Consider the following 14,409-nt stretch of genomic DNA (forward strand, 5'->3'; position numbering starts at 1 on the left):
TTATCTAATGATTCTAGATATGTCATTATGAAATGGTGGCTTTGCAGTAATAGATGTTTCTGTGAGTGTTCAATGGAAATTTATGTAAAGTACTACCCAGCTACTTATTTACCCTCCTACATTAAAAATATTATGGCTCTCAGCAAAAGCATACATAAAGTGTCTCTTCTCTCTACTATAAGTGATTGGCTTGTGCTGGAATCTGCACCCGCAAGCTTCTACTTTTTCAATATTTTTGATTCACTTTGGTCATTTGTGGTTTGTGGGGTGTTTTAACTGGTGTATAAGGTTAGGCTTTGTTATGACTCTTCCTTCAGTTTATAGTTTTAAAATGTTTACTAAATGAAATTAGGTGCTCAAAACAGCAGTATAAAAAGCATTCCTTTAAAACTGGGACATACTTGAGCTAACCAATCATCAATCTCTACTATACTAACTATCATTTTTCTTCTAGCAACTAAACCCTTACTTTATTTCTGATTTAGCTGAAAACTTGGAACACCAATTTCTTTTATGATGATGATTCTGACTTTTCACAGGGCTGTGCACTCACTGCTGGCCAGAAAATTACATCTCATTTCTAAATGTCTGTGCTTTACGCTTATAGAGCTGAAGATGTAAAATTGTTTTTGTTTGGAAAAAGTATTATTTAAACACCTTACATTATAGCACTAGTATATATAGAGTGAGTCCTGCACCACAGTTATTAGACTAGTGCCTCAGTCTTTGAATTTATGTTATATGTTAATCTGGGTTATCAGTGATTGATGGATTCATTTTTCTTGCTGCTGTCTTCTATTTAACATAACTTCAGTCTAACTGCTTTCCATTACAAAGTGTGAGAGAATGGCTATGATTCCTTATTCCTGAAGATGTGAGCATAATCTGTTACCTTCATCACTAAACATACTTATCTGTAACATTAATTATCATTTAACAGCAGAGTGGTCCATCTAGGAGAGCTCGTTCTTCAACTGTCACAGGTGGTGAAGAACCAACGGTAATAATACTCTTTATCAAACACTTTTTGTAAATGAAATATGGGTTGGGTTTAGCATCTTTTATGACACTGGACATTTTTTTGTAAGCAGCAGTGTATTGGTCTAAACTTTTCAGAAACCATAGCTAAGTTTTAACATTTGTTTTTCACCTTTTACCTCGAAATAATTTTTTCAAGTAATACGATAATATCGCAGTAATATTAGCATACAATAAAGATATGGATATAATGCAATTGATTTTTAAACAGAATGACACTCTTGGTAAATATCATTGACTAGTGCTCAAAAATTGAAAGGTATAGCACTTCATTTTTAAATGCAATATAGATGATAAAAACAGACCCTATAAAATATAGCACTTACCATTTGCACTGACTTAACACTACACCAATTCAGTTTTATTCTTAGACCTGGATCCTGCTTTGAGACCCATGGAGGCAGAGGGGTTTACCCATGTAATTCTCAATGTAGTTAGTATATGATCTTTGTTTACTACCAAGTTTTACTTTCTTGTTATCGTTAACTAGCCCAGTGCTGGATATTTGACTCTGAATGGTTCAAGAAAATATTTTACAATGCTTAAATTTAGATGTTTAATATCCTGCAATCATTTTCCATAATGAATTGTAGTTTGTAAAGCTATCCCATACGCTTACAGTGTGGTTAAATGTGAATCTAAAGCAAGTGGATTGTCCAATAATAAATATATTCAGCTTTTATAAATATATATGTGCACCAATGAAAACGAGTTATATATATACACACACACACACACCACCTACCTCAATATAACGCTGTCCTCGGGAGTCAAAAAACCTTACCACGTTATAGGTGAAATCGCATTATATCGAACTTGCTTTGATCCGCCGGAGTGCACAGCCTTGCCCCCTGGAGCACTGCTTTACCGCATTATATCTGAATTCGTGTTATATCGGGGTAGAGGTGTATATATTTTTATTTGTATTGTGGAAGTAGCATGAGGCCCTAATTCAGGGTTCAAGGCACCGTTGTGTTAGGCACTGCAATATGTTCTTTATTGAACTTTAAGGAAATGTACTTTGTACCTTGAATTAAGTGTCAATACCTTTCACAAACACAGAAATGTCTTCGATGTCTGTGGAAAAACTGATTAATAGCCACATAAAGGAGGCAAAATGTTCTGTATTTATTTCTAATGTAAATCCAGTCTTTTGTTGACAGATAGTTCCATTAATTACATATGCGTTTTATACAAGTTTATATTCCTCTACTAAAAACTGAATTCAGATTAGAGCTACTCTGTGCATGCCTGGTCAGTAACGCCACTGTATTCCAAAATAGGCATACAGTGTTGATGTGATAGCTAAATATGTTGGTGCATAGTACAAGGAAATTCTTGTTGAACTTTTACATTCATATTGATTTTGCATTTATCATACCAATGTAGACCTTCAGTGTCTTGATAGCACATAGAAATTAATGCACAAAATACTAATGTACAGTGTAATGATGATATGAGAGATGTCTATTGTATTGCAGCGGGTCTTATTTTTCACTTGTCAATTAAAGAAGATGAGCAAAATTTGATACATGATTATGTAAAGTGGGTGCTTCTTTGAATGTATGTTGATGTGTATTTGTGTGTGTGTAAATAGATAATGTTTTTTATTTGGTTTGCTTTTAAGAGCTTTATTGAAAGCCTCAGAGGAAACTGAATACTTTCCCTTGAAATGTTTTACGGTAAAACTAGACTGGACAAAGCACTAATTATCACAAATGGCAGGAGGATAATCAAGATAACTTGAATAAGTGTTTCCAATCTCTGATTTATCTTATGAAAGGAAACCAGTAAAGAAAATTCAGTTTACCTCTGAAACTGCATAAAGTGCTGGTAAAGAGAACTGAAAGTTCTAATTTAAGGCATTTTAAACAAATTGCTTCTGAGTCTCTCTTTTGGTTTGCAAAGCTCAGTTCATATTACAAAGGAATGCTGCCAGTAACTGGATTCAGTTTATAAGGAGTTAGGAGACAACAAAAAGGAAGAGACACGTTGCCATATGTGATCTTTAATGGTTCCATCTCTAGTGACTTTCCTTTGTGACTCTGTCCTCACAACTCCCTGTAAATCAAACCTGCTATTGGCAATATTCACTAACAGACTTAAAACATTCTTTTGGTTTTGTGTTGTTTACAATGTATGTGATTAAAATCAAGTGATTTAAAAACTTCCTTGAGAGCCTCTGAGGTAGACACTTTTTAAAAAATGCATACTGTTGAGAATTTCAGTAGTATCTCACTACAGTGAATGCATGTATTTGTGTACAGTATCTGCAACCCTAGAACAGATGAACCCTTCACCTGTTGGCTGAGTCATGTGACCTAAACCACTTTTGTTCTGACAAGCTAATCAATAGCTAAAACACCCCAAATCATGACCATTTAGGAAGTGACTGAATCAGGGTTTCGAGCTGCCTCAGCCAAATTTGTTTAGCTAATTCCTCTTCTCTTCCCCTTCTGTTTTCTCCCTTCTTAAATAGATGATCAACTTTCTTCCTATTCTTTACCTTTCCTGGACTCCTAATTTCTTATTTGAACCATGTAGGCTGTTTTTCAGCTCAACCACATGAAGCATGTGCCCTTAAATGAAAGAATTCTCTTAGCACTGGCTACTGTAATAGTTCAGAGAAGAGTTCTGGAACTGATAGGGAATCTGATCAGAGAGTAAAGCAGATGAAAGAGCTACTTAATAATATGTTGCTGGAGGTTTAAATGAAGAAAACTAATGCACCTTGGATTTCAACAGTGATCTGTGGGCGACAGAGAGACTGTGACCCACAGTGCATTGTCATCCACTTTCAGTCTCTGGGACAATCATTTTCCACTGTTCTCAACTTGCTTTAGAATATTTATTTTATAACAGAGTGAATGTACAACACAAGTTGCTGTTTATAAGGCTGCACAAAAATTGTAATTATGATGGCGTATCATAAATTGTAATTATGATGGTGAATCAGACCTGAGAGGTTTGTGATCTTATTGAATACACAGGTATCTGTATAGCTATGTAGCCTTACTTCAGGCCTCATGCAGAACCTGCTCCATGTACAGAACCTGTAGAGCATCAGCCTTTAAATTCTTTGGTGGGCATTTTATCAAAAGTAACTGGATATTTAGATGCCACAATATTGTAACAAGAAAAATAAATTTTTATTAAAATCCTTCATGCCTGCATACAATATTCTGTCAGTAATACAAGAAATAAACAAGTGAGAAACTTTAAACCTGTTAGATTTCAAGGCGGTTATGAACAGAGTGATTGAAGCAGGAGTATAGCAGTGATTATGAAATTTAATGTAATTTGCCATTCATCGTGCAGTTGACTTAATTAGTTTGCCTCCTTCCATACTCTGTAGGTATAAATGATTTAAATTGTTTCTAGGGTTTTCTGATACTTTCAGCCACGTTATTGTTGTGAATGACTTTCTTACCTGGAAGTGGGATTTTTTTTCTCTTTAAATTGAGCATAAATACTGTAGTGTTCTATAGATAAGAATCCAGAAGTGATATTTCTTAAGACATTTATATTTACATCATTTAAGCAGTTACTGCATGTGTTTTTGTATCAGTGAAACCTCATGATTTCTGCTGCGTTAAGCTGCTTCCATGATACACCCTACTAATGCCTCTTTGTTACAGTTTTCCAGTTATAATGTTTGGCATTTTAGTTTTGAAATACTGTTTACTGTTTCAGTTTTATGTGGAAAGTTGAAGATTTTTAAAATACCATAACAGATAGTAATATTCAATAAAGTCAGAGTTACACAAAAAGCATTTCCACCATGTTAAAGAAATTAAATGTTATATCAAGGTATAAAATGCAAAATATATTTTGCAAGATTCTCATACAGATAACCAGGACTGAATTAGAACGGAGGGTATACATGTTTTCTGAATTTCCAGAAGAGTGATTCACGTGAGCTCCTGAATGTTCCTCAGTTTTAACCAGTGGGGGAACAATTCACCAGTTTTGTAGGATAAGTGGAACACTTTATGATGGCGGTGAATTTTTAAACTAAATACAGCAAGCAACAGTTAATATTAACATGTTGGTTTGCCTTCTGTTAAGAATTATCTTACCCCTTCCTCTGTGCAGGTGGTAATCTTTTGTCAGATTTAATCAGGTGGAATTCTTTCCAAAAATAGAATATCTGTGTCTGCCTAAAAAGAATTAGGTTCCACCTGTCCTAAGATGCTCAGTAATTTTCATGCTAATTTATTCCAAAAAATTGGTTGGCTTTATTTTATAGATCTGTCTTGAAATAGTCTTCAAAGAATGCTTTTGGGCTACTCGTTATGTTGCTCATGTACGTTATTACCTTTTTCTTATATTCAGACTTCTTCCCTTTTTATGAGAGCTCAATATTTATAGAACCTCCTGGATGGTTCTCCATTCTCATTGACTACATGAGAGCATATACTCTCAGCCTCTTCTCCAGACTGATCTCTTTGCAAGATCATGCTGCTGATACGTAAATCTTGGAAAAAGTACTGACAGCCCTCAATTCCCACTAACCTCTGTGGGAATTTAAAGCTTCTCCACACCTGACAGGAGTGTCCAGTACCCTGCAGAATTGAGCCTCATTTGAACTATTAGGATTTAAAACTCACAGACAACATGTGGCTCCTGATACTTGGGGGGGCACAGTGTAAAGTTGGGGGACATCTGACAGCCCCATGTATTGCTACTGGGAGGGACTTTCAGCTCCACCTTCCTGGGCCAGGGCAGCTAATCCTGCTGGCTCCTGGGGGGCTGGGGCCACGTGGGCAGGGAGAATGTCCCTTTGGGCATGGCTGGGGCCAGCCCCGGCCCAGGGAGACTCACAGCAGCACTGTCTTCCCAGAGCTCGTGGACACCTCAGCAGGGACAGCGTGAGCAATGCCCCTACCTCTAGCAGAGGCCAGGGAACCTGCTCCCAGCACCTTCCCCAGTGGCCCTGCACACAGCCTAGGGACTGCCATCCTCTCTCCTCGCCCCACCAGAGCTACCTGTGGGGAGGACGGGGACTCTTCTCCCTTCCCGCCCCCGCTCCCGCAGCATGGTTTCTGGCTTGCTTGGCTGCTCTCCCTGGCAGCCAGGCCCAGGTGGGGAGAGGAGGCGGCAGGAAGGACCCACTTCTCACGCTGTCTGAGGGTGGCCACTCGCGGTCGCTGCCTCTGTGCAGCACGGCAGCTGCCTGAGAGAGTGCCGGCCTCGGGAGGTGGCAGCCCCGCCCCCTCCACTCCCTGCCAAACCTCAGCTGCCAGGGATGGGGGTGCCGAGGGAGATGGAAACATGACGGCAAGGGGCTCTGGGTTCTCACAGGCAGCAGCTGTGCTGCACAGAGTGGCAACCTGGAGCAGCCACTCTCAGCTGATATGAGAAGCTCAATCCCACCTCTTCCGCTCTCTGCTTGGGCCCAGCTGCAAGGGATAGTGGCCGAATGTGCCAGGGGGCAGGTGCAATGGAAGAGGGACAAGAACCCCTGTTCTACCCCTCCCTCCCTCCTGGCAGGCTGAGCAGAAATCTGGAGGGGCACTTGACCCTGCATGTTGCCTATATGCCCACAAAACATGCTGTTGATACATCCTTGCTTACTGATACCTGAGATCAGGCATTGGTATAAGAAATACTCCCTGGTACTGAGGTATCTGTATATGAAAAGTAGTTTAGTGCAGAATTTCAGAGGCTCTGCCCTTTTGCTTCCTTAGCTTCCTGATGAGCTGAAGGACACCATGTTCCTCTTCTCAGCTTTCGCATGATAACGCTCACCTCTGATCTTCACCATTATTTCTTGCTATTCGCAAAAGCATCAGAACGAGAACTGACTGTAATGTAAATGGAAGCTCAGTAGTGCTGCTTTTTACACAATAAGCAAGGAAGATTGCACACTGAGAGCCAGGAGAAAATCCTTCCCGCCTCCCCCTCCCCTCCCCACAATACTTTAGTTCTCATGTTTTCTTGCTCCTTTCTTTAGTTGCATACCTTTTCCATGGCTTACTTGAAATTGCAACATCACACCCTATGCTGTTAAGCAAAGATGAGACCTTTCTAGTCTGATTTCTGTCTAAGTATGGAGCAAGAGCATGACGAGTTTGTCAAATCTGTTCGTTTCCCTTGTTGCTTAACATCTGAAAAGAATGTCAAAGATGTAAGAAATATTCCATCTTCAAAGTGTATATGGACCTTTGACTTGTGTGCTGGGTAATTGCCTTAAATATCTGGCTTCATTGCACAGTGTAAATGAACATTGGAGGAATCTCTCCTCTAGAGTAAAGGGCAACTGAGCGCATGCATGGGTTTTTCAGCCTACTTCAATTATATGCAGCAACTGCAGGTTGTCGTACAGTGGCAAGACTTTACAATCCCTTTCTTCTGTTCATTTTTTTGTTTTGGTGTTTTAATGTGGCTTCTTTTAGAAACAGGCTTGTCTCATCATCTTCTCTTATCCAAACAGGCTTAAAAGAGCTCTTAAATTTTCTCTTCCATGCAGCAGACAGGGTTCCCCCTCCCCCACACACAGTGTCGAAACAGGCACAATAGCTATGTGCAGCTTGGACATGAGCATAGACTCTTCCTCTGGCTCAGTTGTCAGCCCCATTTCTTCCAAATCCAGATACTGGCACTTGTTGTAACATCAACACTAGTACACTCAATGTGAAACTCAGGCTATGAACAGAATAAATTGAACTGCTTAAATACGGGCATACTCTCTATCCACCTTGCTCTGCTTTCACGTCAGATAAAATGCTGTCACAGCTCGTCTGCCTTAACATTAATATTTTTATTTTGACTTCTGTGAGAGGAAGTAATTTGTCCTTTCATATCTATAAGGTAGTACCACATCTATTATTGCAGTCCACACAAGAAAAGCCATTATAAAAAGCAGATTACTGTGATAAGAGGCCTTAGTAGACTTTTTTATAGCTAGAAAGCTGCCTACTTCTAAGGGGATTAGTGGTACTGATGCTAAAATAAAGTATTACATAGAAACTGACAAGACAGTTAAGCTCAGGCCCTTGCTTTCTCTTTCCGGGTCTTCTGATAGAGACATTTGGTTTCATCATTCTCCTGCCAATCAAAACTTTGTCAGAAGAAATTCCAGAATTTAAAGATTCTCTCAATAACTAGGCTTATTGAAAGGCTACTGCTGACTCCTTGCATGTTCTTCAGGTCTCCCACCACATACCTTTGGATTAATTAGAGGCCAGAAGCTTTTCCTACAAAATGTAAAAGGTCTTTTCAGCAGAAAAGTCTCCTGAAAATAATTAACCCAGTGAACACTATACAGATTTGCTAAGGGCCAGATGCTCGTTGGAATTGCACCAATTAACACCAGCTAAGTAGCTATCTGTGACAGGATGCACCCTCATCACTTGTTTGGCGCCTCCTCCTGGTCACTCTTGGGATTAGCTCTTGAGGCTGGTCTTTCTTGCACCACCATCATCTGTATGTTGACACATTTTACATCCATGTCCTCCTTTTCCATTGCTTGCTAATATGCCCCCTATACTAAGGGAGTTGGGAAAAGACGGTGGAAGAAATGCCTTTTCCCATACTGATGACACATGCGTCACTTTGTATTTTAGGGAGAGGTTACAGGAGGGCAGGACCATGGCTTTATCTTTAACGTGGATACTGAGTCTCAGAAAATTTGAGCAGGACTTCCAGCCTTGAATCTATTTGCATTCTTTCTTAGCACTTACAAACTGTTGCCTGAACAATAACAAATTAATCTATACTGCACTCTATGAGGTAGATTATTTATTCCCTCCATTTTACAGAGGTGGAAACTAAGAGGGGTTGTGATTGACCTAAGGCTGTTTACCCAGTCCATGGGAGAGCCGAAGTGAGAATTTAGGAGTGCTTGACTTTTCCTTTAGGCTACGTGGCCTCTCTAGCAGTGACTCACATATATCAACTTGAGTGAATAAATACTCCCTCGAACAAGGGGAAAACATTTTTATGAAAGTGAAAGTAGTTCCTATCATAATATGTAGTCTCCTGTTTCTTTTGTAGCTCCTTTAGTTTCACGACATGGAAGCTGAGCTGTTTTCTGAACAAAGTGCCTGTAGCTATGCAAATATGAACCAGAAGAGCTGTGTGTGGAAGGGAGGAGGGTGTTGGGTCAGATATATGAGAAAGAAAGCCTGTGCTAGAGAGAAATTTGAAGACATGCTTTTCCAAATTTTCCTCTGTATTTGATTGTAAGAATGGCATAAGTAGACTTCTTCTGAAGAGAATTTTTTTCAAGCTTTCACAAAATAATGATACACAATTTTTTTGCATAAACAGCCATCAGTGGCCTACGTACATACTACACCAGGCTTACCTTCAGGCTGGGAGGAAAGGAAAGATGCTAAGGGACGTACATATTATGTCAATCATAACAATCGAACTACAACTTGGACTCGGCCCATTATGCAGGTATGGAGTTTGCTGTTGTATTGTTTAATTTCAACAGAATGCTTAAAATGTGTTGGGTCTAGTTCCATTTGAAAAGCTGTTTTAAGGTTCTTAAACAGAAACAGTCTATGCAATGCAGAGGCAATTTAGAATAAAGTTATTACATTTAACCAGGAAAATATACGGCGATTAAGATTATTTTTGCTAAATATCTGTTAGGACCAGAATAAAGATATAAATTGAGTTTATAACCACAGTGGTGAGAAGTAAGAGCAAATATATTCAGAGACAAATTTTAGAATCAAATTCAAAATGAGGCTCTTAATCTGTGTACTAATAAGGCCATTTATAGTAGTTTGTTCTTGCCTAAGCAGTTGTTCATTATTTAAAGCATGAATCATTTTTAATTCCATTGAACGTACTCTTTGAAATAATATATTTAAAGCTTATTTAGAAAAGGATTAACAGAGTATTGATGGCTTTTTTTTAAACAGCCTAACTGCAGATAAACATGATCCTGACACTTAGCTAACTTGTTCTTGCCCCTGAAATAGCTTGCAGAAGATGGTGCAGTTGGGGCAGCAGCAAACAGTAACAACCATCTAAGTGAGCCTCAGATAAGACGGCCTCGGAGCCTCAGCTCACCCACAGTAACTTTATCTGCTCCACTCGAGGTAAGAAGTCCTGTCTCATCTGACAAAGATCACTTCTGTCCTGACTTCTCATACTTTTTCTGTTGTGTTTATGACCTTTTATTTTCATTCCAATTTTGCAGACAATGCATTCTTCTCTCCTGATCTGTTAGCTTTGCTTCGTGAGGATAATATTTTCTTCTGAAGTTTTTTTTCAGTGCATCTTCACTTTGTGCAGTAACACTGTCTAATTCTTCTTACTCAACTCTCACACTCATTGCTTGGCGTGGGGAATATTCTTTCTCCTTTGCTATCATTAGTTTGTTTCACTTGTGCATGCATATCCTGTAGTACATGCATTACTGTAACTTTCTTGTTGGAAAGGCATCAAATTAGAAATATTCTCAAAAGCTGAAACATTTATTTTGAAAGGCAAGTGCAATAAACTGTAAATAAAGGCTGTGCCGCTTGAGTTTGGAAAGTCGTGGTTGAAGTAAGGACATCTCAAAACTTTTGATTTTGTATTTCATTCTTTTTAGCAGGATATTTTTATTTTCAAAAGCACTAAAAGGAAATATCTCCTGGATTTAGTGACAGACTTAGCTGTCAGCTTTCTTCATTGGAAAAAGTTCTCCTCAATGGTTTTTGTGAACTATGATACAAGTAAAGGCATCAGGCTAAACTTTTCAAGTCTGCATGCCTAAAGCTCAGGTTCTAAATCCATATTAAAACAACTACAAATAAGTGTCTGATTTTCAAAGGTCTGAAATGCCCATTGACTTCAGTGGGATTTGTGGATACTCAGCACTTCTGAAAAAAGGCCATATATATATTTAGGACCATAATTTTGGGCAACCAAATTTTAAAATTTGTCAATTATTTATTCTGTAAATGTATTCCTCTATAATAATAATTTGCAGTTTACTATCCTTGAACATCACAATTCTTCCCTGAGAACTTCTGGATAATAAATTGCAGTACACTAGTATGCAAGACTAGTAAGTAAGGCACTGATTATTCAAAATGATGCACCTGCATTAATGTTTTTGCTGGAATGGAATTCCACTGGACCCAGAGCAGGTGAATCCTCTTGTAGAAGTGGCATCTCAAATATGCAAAAATATTCTTGACTACTGCAGACTAGATACTTAAATCTGAAAGTGGAACCAAATTTACCACAATGGTAGTTTTTAATCCATACCTGTATTATGAATTATGTAGAAAAACTAATTTGTATACTCAATAGTGAAATCAAGGATTTATAAGTATCTGAATTAGAAATTGCATAAGATAGAGGTAAATGTAAAAATATTTGATTACAAATCATGCTTCAGAATCTAATTATTTGTACCATTTACTGATCTGTAAATATATCATTAAAAATATAATCAGTGTTACTCAGTAAGGCAAATAAACAAAGTTAAAACTAAGCGGTTACTGTATTGGGTAATAGGTAAAACTTTCAAAAGTCCCTAGGTCCCATTTTCAGAAGTGTCTTGATTTCACTGGGAGTTAAATGCATATGCACTTTTGAAAATCCTACTAGCTGCCTATCTCCATCTTTAGATGCCTAAATACCTTTAGAAATCTGGCTGTTAGGTTTTGTAGTCTCATTGATAGTCAATGAAATTGCGGCACTTGTGAAAATTTTATCCACTACCTGTAGATAGAAACTGGTCTGAATAGTTTGAACCTCCCTTTATTTTAGGAACTTGCTTAATTCCTATTTTAAACATTTTAGTTGATGAAATCAGTTCCTAATTGATGAAAAATGCATTTGAAGTATCTTACACTACCTTCTATTCATCTGTACTTCTTTTGCTTTAAAATGTTTGTCACATACAGAGCTTTGCAAACAGCAAGGCAGTGCCTGTATTTTTCTATATAACATTGGTTTTTGTTATGTATAAAGAGTCAGTAGAAAAAGGTATCTAAGATCTGAGCTACAATAGCCCTATTTCTGGGAGAAGAAAGTGATAAAACACCATGACCTTTGCAATGAAAGCATATTATGTAACAAGGAGCAGCCAATTTTAAAATAAATTAGTGATTTGAGATGGTGATACCCCTTGTTCCTGTAAACTGTATCCCCACTGAAAATGTGTTCAGCTCATGATACCAAGTGTCGTTCATAATATAATATAAAGTGAGATTTGTGGAGTCTTAATGTTGCTCATTTCCCGCAGTTTGCCAAGGACTCGCCTGTGCGCAGAGCTGTCAAGGACACGCTTTCCAACCCACAGTCTCCACAGCCATCACCCTATAATTCTCCTAAGCCCCAACACAAAGTGACACAGAGCTTCTTGCCACCTGGTTGGGAGATGAGAATAGCTCCAAATGGCAGACCCTTCTTCATTGATCATAATACTAAGACTACCACATGGGTAAGATGAATTCTAGCTTATAACATTTTAAATCTGTTGGTGTTTTCTGGATATTTTTACGTTGTTATTTTTGTCTTCCTTCCTGTATACTTTCCTTGCTCTTGTTGGTGTACTTATGTCTTGTCTTTAGCACAATTGGGCCACGAGTGTGATTGCAGCCTGCGGGCACTGCTGTAGTACAAAGGTTTGAGTCACACACCTAACAAATTAACATCCTGAAGTGGCTGTTGTAGTACCTAGTTCTGCTGTTAGAAGATTTACACATCTTTTTCTGGTACGTCTTTGCCTTTTATACGCTGTGCATACACTCTGTATTTGACAAACTGGTGGACATGACCACCATTTTGAACAAAGATATTATGCTTAGTCTTACATTTTAAAATCCCAAACAAGATTTAGAACACCCCAGAGTTTAAATCTAGAGCGTTGTGTTAGCCCATTCTAAAGCTACTGTCCAGTTGCAAAATCTGAGTGAGTTTGTATTTCAAAGGCACTCATTCTTCCTAAGTGATTTGCATCAACTGCTTAGGTTTGAGGCTCTCTTGTAATTTTAATAAATTTCATTATCCCTTTCACTGCTTTCACATTAAAATGATCATCATAAATGTTCTTCGGTTATCACGAACCTACTATGTTATCTGCCTTACATCAGTATACTGCATTTTTCTTTAACTTTTTGTTGCATACGATGTTAAAAAAGAAAATATGAGAAGCTAAACTATTTTTTTAAAAGTTAATGGAGAATCAAGGGACTCAACTGCCCATTTCCTTTTTGCTTCGTGAGAATAATGTTCTTGGCAGTTCTCCATCCTTAATTTATCTTATGTGTATACACTGCATACTTCTTGGAACTATGCATGATATATACTGTCTGCTGCAGAATTTAGGCATCCTTAAGGATAGGGTATCAGCCTGGAATTTTAACTTTGATTTTCCTTGCCTAATTCTGTTAGCTGGATCCTTGATTTTACTGCAGTGTAGGTCTTTGTGGTTCACTGTAAATTTTGTTCTCAGAATAATGTTTTCTTTACCCTAGGATGATTTTGAGTTTTGGATTGGGAGTTAGCTGGATCCCTTGTAGCCATGTTTCTTAAAACTGATCTTTGTTGCTGTCAGAACACATCATTACTACTCTCCACTCTAGAAGCACATTGGATTATACAGTCACCCATTTTTATTATAGTGTTATTGTTCAAAATACTTGCACTTAATGGTCTACTTCATTTTCATACTTACAACTTGACTCATAGTTGTGTATACTGACTCAGCTGGGGGACACACATTTTTCCCCTTTAAAAACACCGTTTGAATTGCATAAAACTGCTTTGAGATACTTATTTGTGCACGTAGAAGTCAAAAAAATCAGTTTCTGCTTAAACAATAGAAATTTAGGAATATGTTTGTATCAACATATTAATATCCAGGAGCGATTTTCTAAGGCACAAATGGCAGGTGCCCAGTTCCCATTCATTTTCAATGGGAGTTGAGCACCTAACTCCAATTGTGCTTTTTAAAATTTCTCCATAATCATTATAGAACTGCAGTCTCGGATCCAGGAACTGTCTGTACATTGTCGTGTGCTCTCATTAGCACTTACACTCAATTCACCAAAGTGCTTAAGGGTGTTTTTAATTCCCATTGACTTCAGTAAGACGTAAGCACAGATTAAAATTAGTCTTGTATTTAAGTGCTTTGCTGAATAAGAATATGATTTGATTACATATGTTTAAGTGCTTTTGTGAGTCATAGCCCTAATAAACAACAATAATAATAATAATGTGTAATATCTTATTATTCTGGGAAATACCTAAATGGCTGATATGTCATCCTGAGGTTTAAAAATAGTTCTAATATGATGCCTGATGTTGAATAGAAAGGTACTTTAAAAAAAAATTATAGCAGTTCTCCATATGTCAGAGTGATTACTGTGGGTATGTCTGTGTGTGTGTGTGTGTGTGTGTGTGTGTGTG

The 14,409-nt window shown here is 37.9% G+C and overlaps 1 protein-coding gene across 1 annotated transcript in view; it reads left to right on the plus strand.

The window, feature by feature from the left end:
* NEDD4L (NEDD4 like E3 ubiquitin protein ligase) overlaps positions 1-14,409 on the plus strand; it is a 413,015-nt gene that overhangs the window by 346,143 nt on the left and 52,463 nt on the right. The window contains exons 13-16 of the mRNA XM_075067477.1: positions 941-1,000; positions 9,313-9,444; positions 9,978-10,097; positions 12,242-12,439. Coding sequence (XP_074923578.1) covers positions 941-1,000; positions 9,313-9,444; positions 9,978-10,097; positions 12,242-12,439 — 510 coding nt within the window. The remainder of the gene's footprint in view (positions 1-940; positions 1,001-9,312; positions 9,445-9,977; positions 10,098-12,241; positions 12,440-14,409) is intronic.

This window comes from Chelonoidis abingdonii, chromosome 6 (genome assembly GCF_003597395.2).
Source record: "Chelonoidis abingdonii isolate Lonesome George chromosome 6, CheloAbing_2.0, whole genome shotgun sequence".
Taxonomy (NCBI): domain Eukaryota; kingdom Metazoa; phylum Chordata; order Testudines; family Testudinidae; genus Chelonoidis; species Chelonoidis abingdonii.